Here is a 22307-nt window from a genome sequence, read left to right as displayed (position 1 = left end):
AAAGAAAAAAAAACCTCACTCCCCCCACATTCTCTTTCTCTCCCCCTCTCCTTCCTATTTTCTAAAAAAATATGTTTATACATACAAAGTGTGTAGGCAAATATTACTATATATTAAAAAAAGGATAAACCTACTAGTATACCAAAACGTTAATTGAATTTATACATTAAGTATGCACTAAATATTAAGGAAATACAACAAATTGCATGTATGAGAAAGTCCAAAGAAATATCAAAAAATATAAATGATGTGAATTTTTAAAATTATTAGAATTACTCCGATTCTGAAAATCCGATCCCGTTCCAAAATTTTGAAACGAGAATTGAAAGTGTTATTTCCGGTTCGATCCGTCCAAAAACACCCCTAGGCTTATATCCTTTGATTTATTTACAAGTTACCAAGATCAAACAAATATTTTTTTTAACAAACAAAAAGCAGAAAAAGGGTAAACAAAAGAAAAAGGAATTAACTTGGCGTTCCTCCTTGAAATACTTCGTGAGTAAATTACAAAACTTTGTGTCTATTATCGGAACTGTTAATATTATAAAGCACTATGTAAAGTTTTTATTATCAATAAAATCTTAAAAATTTAGTCATCGAACTATATAAAAACAATTGGACGGATTCAGTAAAAGCATTATAAAACGTCTATTTATTTGTTACAGGTTATTGACTAAACGACTTTAGTTTTATTTGATTTTTTTTTCTTTTCTTTTTGCAAAGATGATTTTTTTTGAAAAAATAATATATAATATGCATAATTTTGATTATAAACACGAAATTCTATTAATCGATTACGGAATTACGGAATGTTAAGAGTAGAAAAATAAAAATAAAACAGAGTTTTGGTAGCGTGTTACCCTTTATAATCATTGTTCTTACAAAATCGAGCCCTAGAACTTTAACTGACAAAACCTAAATCACACATGTTCGCCATCTCTTTCGCCGATCTGCAACTCTCTTTCGCCACATCTCCGGCTGATGTGCAGAAACCCTTCGCTACTACTCTCCCAACTTCGAACTCATCTCAAGGTATCTCTCTCTCTCCCTCACGGCACAGAAATATAAAATTTCTTTCAATTGTGCAGGTTAGAAAAGATGAAAGATTGAAGGTAATAGCGGATGTAATTGTTCAATGAATCTTTAGTTTGCGTTGATCAGTTTAATTCATATGCATCACTTGAAATCTCAAAGAGAGGGAATTATCGATCGCTTGATTTCTGAAGCAAAAAGAAAAAAAAAAAAAGCTTCAAGCTTGTATTGGACTTCTCTATATAGCAGTGTAGCTGTTCAATCATCGTAATACTTAGTGTTATGTTAATTACCCAAAAAAAATTTGACCCAGCATGTCGAATTTTTCGGTTCTTTTAGTATGTCAAGGCTTCCCTTTTAATACCAGATTGCTGATTTCCGCTGCGAATTAGGCTAGTTGGCCAGTATGCTCCCTCCATTGAATCTGAGTTCAAATCTCTCTCCCTGTAGATTGGAGTAGTTTAAAACATAACTGTATAAAATATTAAAATAAAAAAAATGGTTGACCCTTGAACCAGTTTGTAATCTGGGGAGGATATCTAGTATTCCCTTGCCATAATACGTCTGTAAATGATTTACAATTTCCCAGTAACAACCAAGAAGAAGCTTGATTAAGTGCAAGTGTTTAATTCTAGTCTTGTAACTGACTTAGATTTTTCACCCGTTTTAAGCTCTCTGATTTTTATTCATATAGCCGATCCCACTCAGTGACTTGGATTTTCCAAGTCTCCAACCGAGAAGTTTTCCTCATTCGGGAAATTAAGGGAACACTACCTCAACCTATATGCTCCACTCACAAAGCTTCAACGTACAAGCTTCAACAAAAGAAAATTCAAAGAACTTAGCGAAGAAGGCTTTGGTGTATTTAACACAATACGTTGAAATGAAGGAAAGCTTATTTATTGATATCCCCGATAAGTTACAAATATGTACATATACTTGAGTCAAAATAAACAAACAAGAGGGAGCCTTCACAAAGGTTGCTTAGGAGAAGTCTCAGCAGTCGGTAGAGCCCCAGAAAGAGAAGGCACCGGAGGGGGATCATTCGGAGCCTCAGTACTGGACAAAACCCTAGAAGGAGGAGGCATCAGAGATTGATCATTTGGAGCTTCATTACGCGGTACAGCCCCAGAAGACGAAGGCAATAAATGCCTTTGGAACAAACCCACAAATCTCTGATGATCAAGTAAAACCTGACCATCAGATTCCTTCATCTGGTCAAGCTTCCTCTTCATGTTTGTAGCATAGTCATGGGCGAGCCGGTGCAACTGTTTATTCTCATGCTTGAGCCCTCTAATCTCCTGTTTGAGACTCATCACTTCAGCCGCCAATGATTCAACTTGGCGGGTTCGAGCAAATAGGCGTTGGGCCATATTAGACACAGAACCTGCACACTGAACACTGAGAGCCAGAGAATCCTTAACAGACAACTCATCAGACCGTTTGGAAAGTAGTCTGTTATCTTTGGGAGTGAGAAGGTTCCTGGCCACTACCGCAGCGGTCATATCATTCTTCATCACGGAATCCCCAACGGTAAGAGGACCAGTAGGGGAGACGAAGGATGGGCGCCATATGTTGTCTGGAGAAGGCGGGGCTGCCTCTTCAACAAGGTTCAAGTCAAAACGACGGTCGGAGGGGCCAGACATTTTCAAAGGTGTTGAAGAGAGAAGAGGTCGGACAAATCAAGATCTTAGAAGTGCAAGAATGGAGCTTCTACTGGTGGATATTCAAGTGTGCTTTGGAACTTAATGTCAGCCCCTATAAAAATCTGCACTCGACGAAGCTTCAGAAATCGAAGAGGCGTTTGCTTTCTCAAAAGCTGGGCTGCTCAGTGACCACGAGGGTCGATCTCAGAAATCGAAGAGGTGTTTGCTTTCTCAAAAGCTGGGCTGCTCAAAGACCACAAAGGCCGATCTCAGAAATCGAAGAGGCTTGCTTTCTCAAAAGCTGGGCTGCTCAGAGACCACGAGGGCCGATTTCAGAAATCGAAGAGGCACCTACTTTTCCAGCCTTGTCAGCACCTGTCACACGCACACTCAGCTTTGCGGAAATTATGTGCATTCTGTCGAAGATTTCTGGCGAAGTAGAAAGCACATGAATCGTACTGTTCAATCACCCACTTCCCACAAGCAACAGTAGCTCATGGGTACCACAGATAACTTTGCCAAAGTTCTCTGACAAAGTTGAGACACGTGAAGCTTGCAGCTCCCACTACATCGCTCTGACCAAGAAGGGTAAAAGAATTGCAAAGAAACAACACTAACAAAGTTTAGACACATAAATTTTGAAGGTCTAGCTACCATATTATTACCCACAAGGGTAAAGGAACAGTACCACTGCTGGATAATTGGAAAGTCCCGGTGTGTCAACCTCTGTGCTTCGTGGCAAGGTAGACTAGCAAACATGCCCAACCTTTACTCACATTCGAGAAAACACTCCTAACAAGATTGCTTGCTCCAAAATCGAAGAGGCACCGCCCTCTGAATCTCGAGAGCCAGACTCCCAACATGATTACTTTCTCAAAAATCGAAGAGAGGGTAAAGGAACAGTACCACTGCTGGATAATTGGAAAGTCCCTGTGTGTCAACCTTTGTGCTTCGTGGCAAGGTAGACTAGCAAACATGCCCAACCTTTACTCACATTCGAGAAAACACTCCCAACAAGATTGCTTGCTCCAAAATCGAAGAGGCACCGCCCTCCGAATCTCGAGAGCCAGACTTCCAACATGATTACTTTCTCAAAATCGAAGAGAGGGTAAAGGAACAGTACCACTGCTGGATAATTGGAAAGTCCCTGTGTGTCAACCTCTGTGCTTCGTGGCAAGGTAGACTAGCAAACATGCCCAACCTTTACTCACATTCGAGAAAACACTCCCAACAAGATTGCTTGCTCCAAAATCGAAGAGGCATGGCCCTCCGAATCTCGAGAGCCAGACTCCCAACATGATTACTTTCTCAAAAATCGAAGAGACACCGCTCTCCGAATCTCGAGAGCCAGACCCCCAGCAGGATTGCTTTCTCAAAAATCGAAGAGGCATCGTTCTCCGAATCTCGAGAGCCAGACCCCCGACAGGTCTGTAATCTTCACACGCAACATCAGCTTTCCAGATACCACAAACCACTTTTTCAAAGTGCTCTGACAGAGTTAAAACATGTGAAGCTGGCAGCTCCCACTACCGTGCTATAACCAAGCAGGGTAAAGGAATAGCATTATTACTTGATGTTAGGGAGACTCCTATATATGTCGACTTCCATCCCTAACGGACAGGCAGACCTGCAAAAATGCTCAACCCTTTCTCTTATCTGAGAGGGCACTCCCAACAAAGCCTTTCGAAATATTCAGCTTTCTTTCCCCCCGATAATACCTCTGTAAACAAGCTATACTAGAGCAAGATTATCTCATATCATCAGGGTTAAAAGCAAGAGTATCCCATATCATGCTTTTTCCCTGTCTTTTCCTTTGGCCTTGTTCTTACCTGCAAGACAAGGAGAAAGAGAGCAATCAGTCAGCACTTGGAATCAAGCTTCCAGCCAGGAACTGACTGCCTGGAACCCCTTACCTGATTACTTACCTGGCATTGCTCTCGAGTACTCATCTTCAACATCTTATGCTTCCAGGGAAGATACCGCATCTGCCTGAGGAACAGATAGGGCAAGTGAGAAGGATACAAGGAAGCATGTGGAGACAAGCGTAACAGCACACGTGCCGATACATCCACTACTCTATCAAAAGCAAAAGTATCCCATATCAGCAGGGTCGAACGTACTCTAGATTTGATGGGCTTGTTTTGACCCTCAAATTCTTCAGTCGGCCTTATACTCTGGAGGAAACCAGATAACCCTCCAGCCCAGTTCAAGAATAAGCCTGTGGAAAGTTACTTCTTCAAAAGCAAAAGTATCCCATATCATCTCTCCTCATTTTTCTTCTCTTTATCCTTCATGCTGCCTGCAAGATAGGGAGAATGTGAACAATCAGCCGGAGCTCTGATTGCTTACCTTGTCTGTCACCTCTTTCAGCAGATCCCCCAGCTCGGCGACTTGGGGGACTCCTACTACATGGTTTGTATCTCGCTTGACCAAGCATGAAACTACAAGTAAGCTTCAAGTGAAATTGATACATTACCTTGTGCATCTCCACCAGTTACAGATACCACCCCTGGATGGAGGAAGAGTACCTCCAGAGAAGATGCCACATCTACCTATGAGACAGATAAGGCAAGTCAAGACGATACCACACTCCGGTACTTAGAAGTTTCGTGGCTACGAGATCATTCTCCCACAATATTTCCTAATGTCATTTGTACTAAATCATTCACTTGTACCCACTAAAGGAGAGCTTGAACCTATGTACTTGTGTAAACCCTTCACAATTAATGAGAACTCCTCTATTCCGTGGACGTAGCCAATCTGGGTGAACCACGTACATCTTGTGTTTGCTTTCCTATCTCTATCCATTTATATACTTATCCACACTAATGACCGGAGCAATCTAGCGAAGATCACAAAAAGTGACCGTTTTCGCTACCTAGGATCTATCTTGCAAGAGAACGGAGAATTAGATGGAGATCTCAACCATAGAATACAAGCTGGATGGATGAAGTGTAAGAGTGCATCCGGCGTGTTGTGTGACCGTCATAGGCCACTGAAGCTCAAGGGAAAATTTTATAGGACGGCAATAAGGCCAGCGATGTTGTATGGCACAGAATGTTGGGCGGTGAAGCATCAACGTACACAAAATGGGTGTAGCGGAGATGAGGATGCTTCGTGGGATGTATGGGCACACGAGAAAGGATAAGATTGGGAATTAGGATATCCGAGGTAAAGTAGGAGTAGCCAAAATTGAAGGAAATATAAGAGAAAATCGGTTCCGGTGGTTTGGACATGTGCAAAGAAGGCCTACTGACGCTCCGGTTCGAAAATGTGACTACGGGACAGAGGTTCAGGGCCGAAGGAGTAGAGGAAGACCTAGGAAAACTTTGGAAGAGACCCTAAGAAAACTTTGGACATGACACAAATGAGCGCAATGGCGTTCTAGGATTCATATAGCCGACCCCACTTAGTGGGAAAAGGCTTTGTTGTTGTTGTTGTTGTTGTAACGCGAAAGGCGATTAGTGTAGGGAATTTACTCTCACATTATATTTTGCACAAATACCATACTTCTTTCACTTTATGTACACTGCATATCCAAATTATTGTATGTTAAGGTGGCTGTATGTTTTTGGGGGCAACAGACAAATGTGGAAAGAATTTGGAAATACACTGTCAATCTTTGTTTGTTCTAGTGTGTAAGATGACTTATGCCATAGCTCTTGCTGCACAGGTCCAATGCCTAACTAGCTCCGAACTCATATGGTTGATCTGTATCTCCCGTTGGGAGGAAATAATGCATAGGGAGGCTAAAGCCACTTATAAATCACATGGTATCCAAAATATGTGAGAAATACAATTTTCCATATCATTTGAATGAGTCAAGGGACTCTTCTACATTTTGGGTAAATTTGTGACACCTGATTAGCTGTGTTCGCCGAAGATTTTCGTTGTAAGAATATTTCGTTTGCTTTAAGCCATCAATATGAACTTTCACACCCATTATTCTTCCATATCGTTATTTTGTAAATTAGAAAAACACCCCAACTATAAGGTTTTTTTATTTTATTTTATAGAAAAACACTTGAAGAGCTCAATTGGTGAAGGAAAATAAAAACCCTCATCCATCCACTTGTCATGTTCTAAATGATTCTTAGTTGTGAAATTCATATGGTGTTACGAAGTAAGTTAAGTTTTTCTCTAAAGTATTGAGTTTTAACTGTTTTTCTGTAATCAAGGGCTTAAATGTGAAAAGCCCTATCCTTTTTTATTTTTGGGGGTGTATTTCTCTATTCGTGTTTTGAGAATAAACTATTTCATGTGAAGTTAAGCAAACCTTATTTATGTTGCTTCTTAATGTCTGTGTATAGGAATGTATTTGGCAGTTTCCAATCAGGCCTTTGATTTCTCATGTGCATTTTCATAAAATACAGTTGTACACTATGCTTTAACGTTTTAAGCTTACAAAAACTCTTTCCTCTTTTTTGTGTAGATCCTTTCATCTTCATTTCTCATCACAAACTACTGTTGATACCGATACAGTAGTATAAATAAAAATGGAGCTGACAGCCATTAAAGATGCATTTGATCGTGTTACAAAGAAACAAAAGCTGTCAAACTCTAAAGTTCAAGAAGTGTTCGATCTGATCGACAAAGAAATCAAGCAGACATTACAGAAGCTACAATCATCTAATGATCGTGAATCTCGGATTGATTGTAAGTCTGTTCTTGCTGATCTTAAAGCCAAGTTAAAAGGTATAGCTCCACTCAGTCAGTTGGAAAGCACGCAGAAGGAACTGAACCTAGCACTTAGCAAGTATCCAAAGATTGTGGAGAAATCCTTTGTTCCTGATATATCCAAGGCTTATAGAAACATTGACTTTGATACCCACACAGTCAATGAGATAATTGGCAGCCATTTGTATCGGCAGGGCCTATTCGAAGTTGGTGATTGTTTTACAAGTGAGACTGGGGAATCAGAATCTGCATTGGCTATGAAATCTCAGTTTCAGGAATTGTTTGGGATAGTTGATGCAATGAAACATCGGAATCTAGAGCCAGCACTGAACTGGGCCATGTTTAACTCTGATAAACTCAAACCAAATGGATCAGACCTATTACTGAAACTTCACAGACTGCAATTTGTTGAAATAGTGCAAAAGGGAAATAGAGATAGAGCTCTCCAGTATTCAAAAGCTTGTCTTGCTCCTTTTGCTTCCAACCATATGGTTGAAATACAAAAGCTTATGGGGGCTCTTCTGTGGACTGGAAGGCTTGAGCACTCCCCATACTCTCACTTATTATTACCAGCCAATTGGGACACAGTGACGGGGGAGCTAACCAGGCAGTTCTGCAATATTCTGGGCCAGTCTTACAAGAGCCCGTTAAGTGTGACCATGGAGGCAGGGATTCGTGGTTTGCCACCTCTTCTCAAGTTTATGAACGTAATGGCAGGAAAGAGATTGGAATGGCAGTCTATGAAGCAGTTACCTGTACCAGTGGAGTTAGACCGTGAGTTTCATTTCCATTCTATATTTGTGTGTCCAGTATCAAAGGAACAATCAACAGAAGAAAATCCGCCTATGTTGATGTCATGTGGACATGTGCTCTGCAAGCAGTCTATTACGAAGATGTCAAAGAACGGTACAAAATCTTTCAAGTGTCCATACTGTCCTTCCGATGTCAATTCAGCACAGTGTAGGCCGCTTGTTTTCTGATGTATCTGCAAAAGGAACTCGTTGCAACCGTGTTTCTTCCACACTGGGTAAAGCTTGTGGAGACTAGTCATGCTGTGTTGTGTAGTTAGGATGTGTGTTTATGGTGCCTTGTCAAAAGCCAGTTTGTTTGGTTTGTTGTGGCATTTGTTGTAAATAGTAAATTCTTTTTACTGGCGAGCGGTCAAAGAAATCCACTTCCCTGGGGCTAATTTGAATGCATCATGATCTGGATCCCAAGACAAGGACATGCAGCCTCATCCTTCTGAGTAAGTTATACTTGCCCTGCTATCTCCTGCTGGGTCATGTAAACTGTAATGGGCTCCTCAGGCTTCGGCCTTAAGTGTTGACCCGATACTACAAAGGCTGTTGAATAATTTCTCACTTTTCTCTTATATGTTTCTGTTTACCAACACAGCACAGACAGTAAATTTGTACTTATAGTAATTCAATCAAGTCAGCTTTGTCCATTTCTTGTCTTAGCAAACAAATTTTAGATAGATCTTTGGATTCTTATCTTGTTTGGCTTCTTTCCTCTTTTCTTGTTGCCTCCATGATCTGAGAAAAGTTTCATTCATTTTGGACATTTCATATGATTACGAGGGTTCTTCACAAATAAGCCCTCCAACTCCTTTCATATGTAAACGAATTAAGTAATCTTATGAATCCCTGATTCATGTCACACATTGTGGGAACTAGGATACCCCCACAGTTCCACACGCACATGTAATCATATCATGGTGGTGAATTATGTAGGCAGAGTTTTAGTGTTAAGCTTATATGGATATGCCTTTTGGGATATAAATTATATTGGTGGTGCTTTTGAGATAAGCACATTTGAAAAGCAGCAGCAGCAGCAATAAAAAAAGCAGCCACTCATGGAAAAAGTGCTTCCAAAGTGTGCGAAATTTAAGGAAATGATGAGTTTCCCCCTAAAAAGTGCTTCCAGTGGCCACAAGAGAACCATGGAAAGAAAGAAGAGTGTGATTCAGAAGAAATCAAAGCCCCTTTTGCAAGCTTAAGTTACTGTCAACTCCCTCCCCTTTATGTAAAGATTTAGCCTTGTAAAGTGTTTGAGAACCTTTTATTATTTTTACCTTTTTAACTTTTTACTAACGTGCAACTCAAGTCATGGTATTAGGAGTAAATATGATGGGAATGTAAATGGTTCATGAATATAAGCCTGTGATTAGTTACTTCCATGGGAGGGGAAGATTATTTCTTAATTATACAAAGCATGTGATTATTTCCTAGTTAAGGGTGGAGATTTGGACATCTTGATATATTTACAAGTTTTGTTTTGTGAGTCTCGTTCTCTTGGTCGCATGGTGACCAAGAATTAGATTGAATATTATGAGTGGAGAATAAATGAATGTGCTTTCACTTGATGACCGGAGAACATTTTTGTTTGTTTTGGTAAATCAGGTTGCTCACAAGCTTTCGATGTACACAATTCATACTATTCTTTTGTCGTTCTTCACTCATTTTGTAAAATATAGATGTTCGATTACAGAATGACATTCTCGGAGCATGAATATCTGCAAACAAGTTATTTGAGTGAGTTTTAAATATCAAGTTGTAGCCACTTAGTACTATGGTCTAGTGATATTCCTCTTCACTGGTAAGTGAGAAGTCTTAAGTTCGATTCTCTCCAAAAACGAATTTGAACCACATTATTATTAGCCTATTATAAGGCTAAGCTTGCCCCTCTCCCTCTCATTGTAGATCATATCGTTTATTCAAAAAATAATAATAATATATATCAAGCTATAGGACCTTGCCAATAATAGTTGCATCACACAGATTCACACAAACCAACATATGTTAAATGAAGGAGGGAAGATGGCATGTCAATTCAGAAACTTAAATGTGGTTGTGGTGATATATATATATATATATATATATATATATATATATATACACATACATAAACATACTTATATATAATTTGTATTAAAGTAACGTGCATGCATGCTATCCAAACAAGTTCTCATGACCCCCATTTCATTTGTGACAATCGTGGGATCTCCATTGATTGGGAATGACCCTCCTCTCCTAACATTATGATGGATAAAGGGAACATGTGCACATCTCTCTCTTTCCTTTCCTCCTTTTGTTTGTATATTTTATGCATATTTTATTTTTGTGATACAAGTGAGAGAGGCGAATCCAAGTACAAGACATCAGGTGAATGGTTAGACATCTTATCTACTTGAGCTTGAGCTACATGTAATAATTTCAAGAGGTTCAAAATAATAAACTAACACATGAATTGGGATTTACAAAATAGGAAGTGATTTTCGCACTTTCTTTTTAATCTTTTGCACTCTTTGGTTAATTATATTTACGGATTATCTTTTGATTAATTCAATTTAATAGCTAGAGCAAGGTGGGAACGTAGAAATCACTACCCTTACAAAATAGGATAATAAATCTCAGAAGTGCGCCACACATGATAAGCAAAAAAAAAAAAAAGAATAAAGGCAGTCAAATTTGAACACATGCAATGTACCATCCATATCTAGTGCTAAATTTCCCTTTAATTAAATCAATCACTTGGTGTCCATTAAAAAAATCCAATTTGTTCATAGAAATCGGACACTGATTAGGCCTAATCAAATCCCCTCAACTCTAAAATTCTTAAGCGAAAGTATCATATACTCCGAAACAGTATAGAATTATTGGAAAGAAAAAAAACAATCTATATTCAAACTGTTTTGGCCCTTGGCATCACCTGCAAAAGCATGATTGTTTGTCATGGAGTCAGTCATTTGGTGGCCAATTTGTCTTTAAACCCACCAAAAACCACACCAACATCACACCAGCTCACACTAACTTACAAAACCCTAACCCATACAGTATCACCTGCAACTCTTTATTGATTAGACCCATCCACCATTTCCAAAAATAACCATAAACAAAAACATGCATCATCATATAAAAAATCCAAAACCCATCCCCTTCTGCTCCTTTACATAATATATATATATATATATATGGATTAGTTAAATAAATATCACATTATCGGGGTTTGAAGTATCAGAAATGCTAGCTTCAGTCGCATGTAAATGCCGATATAGCCGTTGATGATGGTCGATGCTACTTTAGCTCTCGTCTTCATCAACGGCTAAGACGCCATGCCACTAATAAAGCACAACTCCATGGGTTTTTGGTGGGGAATATACTGATTGATAGAGACAAAACCGAAAGAGTCACCCCCAACATATAAATTTTTTCTTGTGGGGTTTTGTTCAATGTTTTTTCCTTTTTTCTCTCTTTCGCTCGACTATCACTATCACCATCCACTCCCTTCCAAAAGGGCCACGCCGTCCGTTACCGCTTGTCGCCATTATGGGCCTGGGCCCATTATTTGAAATATTTTTTCTCATCATCATTTAATTTTTAATATCATCATATTCCTTTTTGTATTACACTTACAAAATATATCAAAAATAAATTAAACTAAAATCTCGCATTTTCGAAGCCGTGTAAGTCGCTTACTCTGTTCATCGACTTCCTCATCGTAGCCACCTTAGCCAATTTCTCAGCCGCGCGCCAAGCCGACGTCGGCGTTAGCGGCTCTTGCTTCTCCTCCGCCTGCCCATTACTGCATCCCTTCTTGCTTTGCTTCGCCTCAACCTCCGCTAGCAGCTGAATCTGCCGCCGCCGCTGAAGCTCCGCCATCTCCCCCTCCAAGCCGCGGAGGAACTCCTCCGCCGATGCCGAGCTCGACTGCACGAGCAACGTTCGCGCCGACGACAGCAGGTGGTACGCGCCCGAGAAGTCGCTGCTCCTCTCCACGAACCTCCGCGACTCCGCCACGGCTCTTGCCGCCACGTGGAGGTTCCTTAGCCGCTCGATGTTTGGGTTCGACGATGACGATCGGACGGTCTGTGATCGAGGTACGAGGAGGACCCGCTCTTTTGAATACACAAGCTCATTGGACGACGGGTCCCTGTGTGTGGACCTCACGGACATCACGTTCTGGGATGAGTGGGGCCCGCCGGTGGCGGAAACCGCTACTTTCAGTTCGACTAACAACTCTCGCTCCTCTCCGGCGTAGAGATCTCCGAGTCGGATCGACCCGGATCCTAGAGCAGCGGGCCGACCCGTGAGTGAATACACAGCGGCGATCTCGGCCGGGCTTGAACCCGAAACGACACCAAGTTGGAGACTGAGATCCTGGACCACGACGCTTAGTAAGCCTCCGACGCACTTCGCTAACGCGTCGTCGCAACCATCCCCGAGTGCGACGGTGTGGACGGGGATATCGAGGTGAGGGAGGCGCGTGGAGGACACGACGGGGGAAGATCGCTTCTGATTGGCTTCTGGTTGTACGGCATCCGATAGAAGCATGATACTCGCGACGGCATTTTTCTCGCGCCGGTCTTGGACCACCTTCGCGGCCTTCTTGAGCGCGTCGTTAACACACATCCCCTGGCCGACGCCACAGAGCGCGTCCACAATCCGACGCGCCGAACGACGACCAGCAGAGGTCATTCGCCGTAGCGGTAGCAGCCTCTTCGAAGTGGAGGAATACGCGACGATTGAGAGACGGTCAGTGTCGCGGAGCGACGAAACGACAAGTCGCATCGCACGCTTCATCATCTGAATCTTCACATTGCTCGCACTTACGCTCACGTCCACCACCGTCACCAAGTCAATCGGAGCTCGACGCTCTAAAGACGCCGTCTTCGACTCATTGGTTTGCGGTGCCTTGAGCTTCAGAACCACCGCGTGTGTCTCATAACTCCTCCCGACCGCCACAACCGCCGATTCCGGCAACAGACTGACCTCCACATTCTTAACATTCCGGTCAGCCGAGGCAAAACGCGATTGAGGCTTGGAACTCGTATTCACAAAGAACCCCTGGAATTCAACGGCGTCGTTTTCGTCGTCGTTCTCTTCTGGTATTGGGTTGAAGCGGGAACCGGAGGTTGGGGACGAAAGCGGCTCATCGTCATTGTAAACTCTCAGAGGCTTAGTCTTGACGTCTCTGGGCTTCTTGGGCGATGAAATTGGTGGCGGTTTGTGTTGGGTTTGTGGTTTGTGGACGGAGATTAACGGCAGCTCCTTCCAGGCGGTACTGCAGACGGGGCACAGGAGGAGGCTGTTCTTCTTGACGTGGGCGGAGATGCAGGCGAAGTGGAAGGAATGGGAGCACTCCGCTGTAAAAATGGCGGTGCCCTGACCGCTTTTCACACTCTGTAAGCAGATTCCGCATCTACTCTGCAAAAAGAAGGAGTCGTCACTATAATGTTTTTGGTACTAAAAGTTGAATTTGTTTTTTCTCTGTTTTTTTTTTTTTTTAAAAGGAAATTATGAAAAGGGAATTGTGGAAAAAGATGCTTACTTTGGAGAGGCGTAGGGTGGACTTGAGGAGGGAGAAGCTGGAGGGGGATTTTGGGGACGATGGGTTGGAGCGCTGGAAGTGAAAAAGCAGTCTAGGGCTGTAGCTGCTGGCTTTTTGGGGGGTTGTGGCGGCGGAGGAGACGTTGCATTGGAGTTTTGGGGAGTTGGGAAGTGAGGAAGTGGGGGTGTTGGTGGCGGTGGTTCGGCAGCGGAGGCCGGGGCTGGAGACTACAGATTGAGCTTGGGATTGAGATTGGAGGCGTGTGGTTGAAGGGTTGGAAAAGAATCCAAATTTGGAGTTGATTCTGGGGCTCTGCTGATTGCCGTTGTTGTGATGTTGCTGCTGCTTCTCAATAAGCACTTTTGAGTCTCTGTCTTTGGTGATGGATGTGCAGAAGGCCCTTCGCCAGCCAGTCACCATTTTCGAGCCTCTCTCGAAATCTGCTTCTGGAATAAGCACTTGTGGAGGAAGAAAAAGAGGGGTTTGATTTGGAAAAGAGTGGGATTTAGGAAGAAGCAGATGGGGTTGTCACCTTGGTCTTTCGCATGTTTCCATTTCCCATGGTACTCTGCAGCCTCTGAGTAAGAAGTAGTTCTGCTTCTGCTTTTCTTATTGCATCAATTGCTCTGCGTTCTCCTCTGTGCTTTCTCTTTCTTTCAGAATTCAGAACACAACACAGCAATTGGAAAGTCTTCGCTGCTCTTGCCAAAATTCAATGCTCTCTCTCTCTCTCCAATGTTTCTCTCTCTACAACTCTTTCTCTCTCTGGGCCTCTACGGCTCTACCTATAGGATGATAGATGTATGATATAATGCCAATATACAACAGAGGCTTCCTTTCCCTTCCCTTCCCTTCCATTATTATCAACATTTATTTATGATATTTATACTTTAATTGGGGAAAACAAATTAGAAGATTGATGCCATTGGGATTAACATTTTTAATTAGGTGACCGGCAAGTGGAGGTTGTTTTTAATTTTACCTATCCAAACAGTAACAAGTCAACCGGACCCGCTCTTGGAATTGAGGCATCACTGCCCCCATTTCCATGTTTGGACGGGACACCGACCTCTGCTGCACGCACGACTCCTTTATCTAATATGACATAACTCGCAAATTTAAAATTTCTTACTTACAGATAAAAAAAAATATTACATATTGAATGTTTCTACAATGTCTTTACGAAATGACTTCTTAATTTTTTTGTATGCTCTAATTTTGGCGAGACTCTTTTGTCTGGCACTTGGAATACGGCTAAATAGACGAGGGTGAGACCAAACGGTGGGAGTTTGGTGAGCTTGAAAAATCAAGAGATGGGCAAGTGTTGTTTTTTGTGTATGTGCCATAACGATGAAGTAGGCCAAGTTTTGAACCGAATAGTAACCTTGGTATACCGTGTAAATCAGGGTTTTCAGCCGTTAAATCTTTTATACTTTGGCTTTGTTAATACACTGAAAATTTTAGTCTTTAAATCATTAACCAAACGTCTAACTATCAAGATGTAATGACTAATAAGTTACGATCTTGAAAATACACCGAAACATAGTACAATTTCGGACCTCTCACGGTACCATATTATTGTACTTTTGGGTAGGGAGGAGATCTTGGAATGAAATGGATAGGTTGGAGGGTGGCTATCTTTTTTCTTACTCTTGTACACCCTTTTACCTTTACTTGACAAAGCAAAATACAAAATTTCCAAATTGGTTTATAACTCAACACAGTGAGGTTGGTGTTACTGCAGTGCGCAGAGAGTCACAGACTAGGAGGATGACCCCCAAAACTTTGATCCCTCTCTCTCCCTGCTCCTATCCATTCCAGTGTGGGGTCCATTCCGTTGGAGAAAAATAATGCCCATACTGAATGGGAAAGAGATTCATTCTAGATGTTTGTATTTAAAGTTTACGAGGAGATCTGAATTGTTCAAGTTTTATAATTTTTATCAAGTGGGGCAATGTAATAAGCTAATAAGAATTGTATGATTGAAATTGAATCGTCTAAATTTCTTTTAATTTTTATCAAGTGGGGCAATGCAATTAAGCTAATAAGAATTGTATGATTAAAATTGAATCGTCTGAATTTCTTAGTCCACGATTTTTTAGTACAAAGATCTGAAGTTGATCTTTATACTATTGAATTGTTGGAATCATTGACGGGAGGGCTTTAATGGTCATTTCACCGACTGATTTGTGATTGTGGATTATTATTGCTGCATCGATCCCTAGGAATCCAAAATCCCAGAGAAGCTACAGACAGAGAATCAAGCAAATCCTAGCCCCATGAAATTTCAATGGCACTGTTGCTTATATTATTTGACTCCATTATTTGTCTTATTTTTAGGTTTTACAAGAGCCTTCTATAGTGGATTGGAAAATTAATCTTCAATTTAACTCGGCTTCATCAAACTCGCACTAGAGTTATAGAAATCGAACTCATACCGGATTGTGTTAAAAAAATCAAACTCACTCAAGTTAATGTGAATGACAGTAGCATCCTATATAGGCGACAATTTTGTTTAAAATCTCTGAAGCGTAAATCGTTAGCAAAGAAAATATGTTAATTAGGATGAAATGGTCATATTTGGGATGTTAATGAGCTTACTAAATTGCCTATAAGTTTTGATAGGTTGACCATAGCATAACCAAAACCTAAATCATTAAATAAATTTGATTTAATTGAACATGTATTTAAGTATGGCAACCTAGTTTTTCATTGGCCATAACAATTTAGCAAGCAAGCTAGGTGCCTACTTTTGCCAAAATAATTATCTAATTATTGAGAAAGCTATGAACTAACTTTGTTTATGAAAAACTTAGGCACACCATTAATGCGATAAAGATTTCTGAACCATATAAATTATATGCAAGCAGCAGCTTTTTTTGAATCTGGTGGCAAACCTATCATCCATAGATTTTTGGAATGGCCTTAAAATATGAAGGTCAACCCAAATTCTTTCGTGAAATCAATAATTAGTTTATGTAGAAAATATGAATCTCTCATGTTTTGGTGCTCGTTTGGACGTGCTTTTAAAATGACTGACAGCGTTTTTAGAAAAAAAAAATGTTTTTAAGTTCTAAAAGCACTTTAAGCAATTTCTACAAGAAGCATTGTAAGACAGATACTTAACACAGACCATAGATCATAGATATGCTATTAAATCACGAAGCACAAGAACAATATTGCAATGCAAGGACAAGACGAAAACATACCTGCAGAATTCGATGCAGAAGAATAAGCCATGACTGCTAGGGTATCAAGGAGGAACTGGATTCAAGAATACAGCAGGACACGTAAAGCACCAAGCCGTGGCACTGCGTGTACAATCCGACTTCTCCATCTTCTTTAACTGTCACATGGACGCATACCAAGACACCCTTTACACACAACCTTCTCCTCTCTGCAAAACTCAATGCTCTCCAAGTTATAGGTAATTAGAACAATAAAAGCGTGTTTTTATGAGAGCAGGGGCTTGTGGTTTTTATACTACAAAATCTAGATTACCCTATAATAATCCTACAAGGAATACAAGACCAAATCCTTGTACAAGTATGAGTTCTATTCTCAAGCCAACAGTAGAGTTTCAATCCAAACCAAAGTTGAATTAACTCTTATAAACACATTAAGACCTCTTTATACCAATCTGAAATAACAATGATTATTACTAAACTGTGAGAATCACACTCATACTCTAACATTCTCCCACTTCAGTATGATTCACAACAGTAAATAATCATCTCAAATTCAATATAAAGGTGATCACATAAGTCATTAATCAACACACTAGTACATAGATACAACCAGCTTACATAAACCAAAACAATGAATTTATAATTGCCTATGCAACACAAAATACATTTTTAACATATAAATCACAATGTCCAGTTCATGTTCATAGCAATGTATCTAAGGTCAAGAGTAAACCAAGACGTCTACTCCCACTCATATAGCCCAAAATAAAAAATATCAAACATTCTTGACAGTAAGCTCTTAAAATTATTCATGATTGTATGAATAGCACAATTATATCAATCAACAACTTTATCATATCACCAAATCTTTTGGATAACAAAAGCTTAACCTCACATACAACTTACCTATGCATTTTAAAGTATTGAACTTAAGAATCTTTTCTGTTACATCGCAGAATTAACTCAAAAGTTACAACAGACTTAATTTGTACTTTGTAATTATGTGAACCATTATAGCAAAACCAAACCAATTTGCTCCCACTTATCTAGGCCATACTCAACACAACCAAGTTAAGTACAAGTTAATAGCAACTGTATTAACTAAAAATCATTCCAATACAATGAATGACTAATCAGAATCCATATGGAAACCAAATTCGTTTCCTTTTGAATGCTAACATAATAGGATCCTTCCCATTACTTAAACAAATTAAGTAACACAAATAATTCAACCAATTGCTTCAATAAAACCATAAACTGGTTTTTAAGCATCCATATGAATTATAATGGCCGGCCTAAATACTCTTAGCCTTATGCTTACATTCGAACATATGATTCTCCCACTTAAGCATAAGCAGAATATACTGCACAGCTGATAAAGAAACCAAAGATATGAACCAATTGGTTCCCGATTCCTTACCTATTGCATAATCACAATTTAGTCATATACACCTAAACCATTATGCAAAACAGTCTATGTATCAAAAGATAGTCACAATCCATTCAGAAAAACTTATCTCACATAAACCCAAAATCACCAGTTTCAACAATGATCAAAATCAGAATAGCAAGCACAATATTTTTGCATTCAATTTGATCCTAACTAGTTCAATATATAGTTCAATATCCATCGAGCAAGATCAACCAAATTTTGATAATGTCTGGATATATATCACAACAATATGTCTTGATTAAAATGAGATAATCAAGACCACTATTTCTTCTGGAGAACTCAAAGTTCATCTTCCTCCCTATTTGTGATTTCAACCAAAACATAATGGCGAAAGCATGCATCATAAATGAAATCAAAAATATTCATATACAATATAAGCATGCATCTTAAACTCCATGATTTTCACAATACAATAAGCACAGGCTTCCTTATGAATTCATAAATATAGACAACATCTCGCATAAGCTAATTTGTTTATCATCCTTGTATATGAATGACACAAGCTAATTCTCAAAATTTATAGCTTGACCTATATAATCATACAAGTAAATTTTTAAGGCTATGATCAATATATATCGCCACAAAATCTAATTTGGGTCAACTAATGAAAATAAGATCATTACAAAATAAAACCCAAATTACACCAATGTATACAGATTCGCCATAAATGGACAATAACAATTCTACCCAAAACATATTTCACATATATATGTTCATATATTTTCTTGTATGCATGCATCAATATGCAACGTCTATGCACGAATGCTATCTCCATATACATGTTCAATTAGCAAGAAATTCCCCACATGATACTTGAACCAAAAATTGATGCATTTAGTAAGGATTTTTTTCCAAAAATATTTTCACCAAAAGCGTTTTTAATCATTTTAAAAGTACATCCAAACGAGCTTTTGGTTTTTTGGTTAATGATTTCTCAAATTTTCGATCTTAAAGTACAAGTAAAAGAGTTGATTTGTACGAACAGGACATCATAACTTATACTTTGGAGATGCTATCAACCTTCTTATTTGGGTGTTGTACGATAATCAAAATCTTCTATATTTAAGCACTGTTTAAGTTTATTGTTTAAAGAGGAAGAAAGTGAGGGTTTCACCATAAATACAATTAGCAATATGGAAAGTAGCCAACCTTCTTTTAAGGGGAACTTTAACGAAAAGCTCATGGTACTGTTCACTTTAATGAAAAATCACATTTTTACACTAAAAAATCAATTCTGGTACTATTAACTTTATCCTTTATTTTGTCCTTATCGTTAAAACTCAAAGTTTTCAAATCATTTTCATTAGTTTTCCTTTTTTAAAACTCTTGCATGATTTGGTCCTTCGTCATGTGTGGCGAATTCTCAATGCTAACACGTAGGCAACACAGATTAAGTGAATTTTCAATCGTAACAAGTGAGTAACACAAATTAGGTGACGTGAAGCATGTGTGAATTTTCGATCAACATTGTTAAAGTTTTTGTGCTAATTGACTATCATGGTTTGTCTATTTATTTAGTAATATTAAAAATGAGTATTTCAAATTAATTTATTTTTTATAAAATTGATTGCTAATGAGTAACTTTAATTAATTTATTTTTCTGTATTGTCAACTGATCTTGTACAACATTATATAATAAATAAGAGAATGGAGAAAGTCAACAGAAAGATTGCTAGAATTCCCCCACTGGAAATTACTCATCTAGATCACCATTTTAATTGAAGATTTCACGGATAAAAAAAATTAATTCAAGAAGTTCATAAATATGTTTAGGTAAAAATGTTCATGAAATTGTACTATGGTCTTATAGTATTCCTCTTCACTTATAAGTGAGAGATCTTAGGTTGAATTTCATGGATAACGAATTCGATATCAAATTTGATTGCCCATGTGACTTAGCCAAACTCTTCATCTCCTGAGTCTAAAATATATCGTTATACTAAAAAAAAAATTATAACATTAAATTATGATAGTCTACATAATGTTTTTTAGAAGTTACATTAACAAAAATAATTATATTAAATTTATTATTTAATAATCTCGAACTAAAAATTTAATCCAAAAAAATTAGAACATAAAAACTTTTTTTGAGTCAAAATTTAAATTTTCTTTGTTAAAATTTTTAAATATGAATTCAAGAGTGGGAGAGGATCTTACAGTAACTTTATGAAACAATTCAACCCTTTTTCAGCTGAGCTGAAGGACAGGTGAAGTACCCTTCTCAAAAAGAGCAACTCCGCAGGGGCATTGATTTTGACTAATCACAGCGTGTTTTACAGACGACTGACATTCACGTGCCCTATCCAAGCACAAACGCCGTTATCTACTCGTTAACCCTCTCCCGATTAGGAAATCGGGTCAGCTGGACGGTGTTAGTCAACTGCCTCACAAGTCACAAATCCACATTTTGGTCCTCTCTAATTTTACCTCGGAAGTTGGAAATCGCTCAGTCATCATTAACGTCACCGTTAAAACTTGTGCACCGGCTCGACGACGTACTTAACAACAAATAATTGGGAGTTAACAATTGTTTAACTTTAACCTCCTCGTTAATTGGTGCAAACCTAAAAGTCACTTTATCTCGCGGTTCACGCTGTTTTTTTTTCTTCCTTTTATCCTATATTTGTAGTCAGTGCTTCATAAATTTTACCGGCCACCGGCTACAGTAGACGGTTGAGTAAGTTACAAATTTTCTTTTTTTTTAAATATATTTTTTGGGGGCAAGAACGAGAAGAAGGGATTTATATATGTGCCATGTGGCACGTGATTCCTCCCTACGAACAAGCCTAGGCTTTGGTTACCTGTCAGGGGTGACTAGCGATTCTGGTCTCACTTCTCAAGGTTGAAGAAGCATAACTTTTACTTATATAATAATTAAACCAAGAATCCTAGTTTTTTTTTTTTTTTTTTTTTTTTGAGAGTTGCTAAACCTGCATCATTATCTTATATTTTCTTTTTTTTTTTTGATAAAAAAAAAATGCATTGAAGAGAAGAACCCCTTACATAGCCATAGGCACTACAATTGAAAAGAAAAGCCAAATTTGCTTCCATTGGGAGACTAGCATCTCAAATACAAAGCTTATTTCTCTTAAAACCCAACAGAAGCTCTGGCATCCCCAACAAAGTTTGCTTCCCTAAAAATATGCCTCCACTTGATATCCTGGAAATTTGTAGCCCACCACCTGATGTCTTCAATGATGGATCTTAAGTTCCAAGGCACATCAGAAGCACCACGAACTGCATCAATGACAAGCTTTGAGTCACGTTCCATAAACATGTATTTCAAGTTCCTCCTCCTAGCCCAGATCAACGCTTCACGTAAAGCTAGAGCATCGACAACATTGATGGTCACAGAGCCTAGGTTCATCGCTCCAGCGAGGATAGGTTTGTTATCCCAATTTCTAATAACGAAGCCTCCGACTACCACATAGTTTGAAATCGAACCTTCAAAGTTAATTTTAATGTAAGGGGACATTGGGCATTGCCACTTAATCAAGTTTTCTTCTGCAACTGCTTCTGCTTCCTCTAAGTGACCAGAATTATCCTTGAAATAATCATTAACCGTAGTCATGGCTCGAGTAAAAGATATGTAATGAAAGGGATTTTCATTCTTGAAAATACTAGCATTTCTATCATTCCAAATTTGCCAGCAAATTACAAGAGCTTTACTTAAACTACTCACTGTATTCTTATCCAGGTGTGTCAAGCCACCCAACCATTCACTCACCTTGAGGTTACCGTCAAAATTTGATTATAAACTATCATTTAAGCATTTCCAGACCTGTTTAGCATATGAGCAATGGAGAAAAGGGTGATCCTGATCCTCCTCATGGCTATTACACAACGAACATTGGGTACTTATATTTGCTATAAAATTGCTAAGTCTTTTTCTAGTTTATAATTTACCCTTAACAAGACTTCAGGCGAACAACTTAATCTTTGGTGGTACTACTTGCTTCCATATCTTGTTCAAAAGCTTTT

General features: G+C 39.1%; 3 protein-coding genes across 5 annotated transcripts; 1 reads left to right on the top strand and 2 right to left on the bottom strand.

Annotated features, from left to right (window-relative positions):
* The first annotated feature begins 886 nt into the window (after positions 1–886).
* On the top strand, positions 887–8802 carry LOC126626301 (protein RMD5 homolog). 3 transcript variants are annotated; one of them, XM_050295596.1, is made up of 3 exons: positions 900–1032; positions 6352–6451; positions 7111–8802. In XM_050295596.1, the coding sequence occupies exon 3, from the start codon at positions 7175–7177 to the stop codon at positions 8333–8335; it is 1161 nt and encodes a 386-aa protein (XP_050151553.1). In that variant the 5' UTR covers positions 900–1032; positions 6352–6451; positions 7111–7174; the 3' UTR covers positions 8336–8802. The 3 variants fall into 3 exon arrangements, with proteins under 3 accessions (XP_050151534.1, XP_050151553.1, XP_050151544.1); XM_050295587.1 differs by having other exon boundaries at positions 6352–6570; XM_050295577.1 differs by lacking the exon at positions 6352–6451 and having other exon boundaries at positions 887–1032.
* A 2896-nt stretch (positions 8803–11698) lies between these two features.
* Positions 11699–14543, bottom strand: LOC126602133 (probable E3 ubiquitin-protein ligase EDA40). Its single transcript, XM_050269266.1, has 2 exons — positions 13686–14543; positions 11699–13561 (listed from the first exon to the last, which is right to left on the bottom strand). The coding sequence occupies exons 1-2, from the start codon at positions 14103–14105 to the stop codon at positions 11795–11797; spliced, it is 2187 nt and encodes a 728-aa protein (XP_050125223.1). The 5' UTR covers positions 14106–14543; the 3' UTR covers positions 11699–11794.
* Positions 14544–21414: 6871 nt separating this feature from the next.
* On the bottom strand, positions 21415–22077 carry LOC126610654 (uncharacterized; the record flags this gene model as incomplete). Its single annotated transcript, XM_050278787.1, has 1 exon — positions 21415–22077. A coding segment is annotated over one exon (663 nt), but the record flags the coding sequence as incomplete, so codon positions are not given.
* Positions 22078–22307: the final 230 nt, after the last annotated feature.

This window comes from Malus sylvestris, chromosome 1, assembly GCF_916048215.2.
Source record: "Malus sylvestris chromosome 1, drMalSylv7.2, whole genome shotgun sequence".
NCBI classification, from domain to species: domain Eukaryota; kingdom Viridiplantae; phylum Streptophyta; class Magnoliopsida; order Rosales; family Rosaceae; genus Malus; species Malus sylvestris.
Note: the sequence above shows the minus strand (reverse complement) of the source record. Positions and strands in the feature narration are given on the sequence as shown.

Bases quoted from the DNA above. Each gene is read 5' to 3' on its own strand.
- LOC126626301 (XM_050295577.1), top strand. From the start codon at position 7,175: ATGGAGCTGACAGCCATTAAAGATGCATTTGATCGTGTTACAAAGAAA.
- LOC126602133 (XM_050269266.1), bottom strand. From the start codon at position 14,105: ATGGTGACTGGCTGGCGAAGGGCCTTCTGCACATCCATCACCAAAGAC. The intron at 13,562-13,685 runs GTAAGCATCTTT...TTCTTTTTGCAG, and splicing joins CCACCCTACGCCTCTCCAAA to AGTAGATGCGGAATCTGCTT.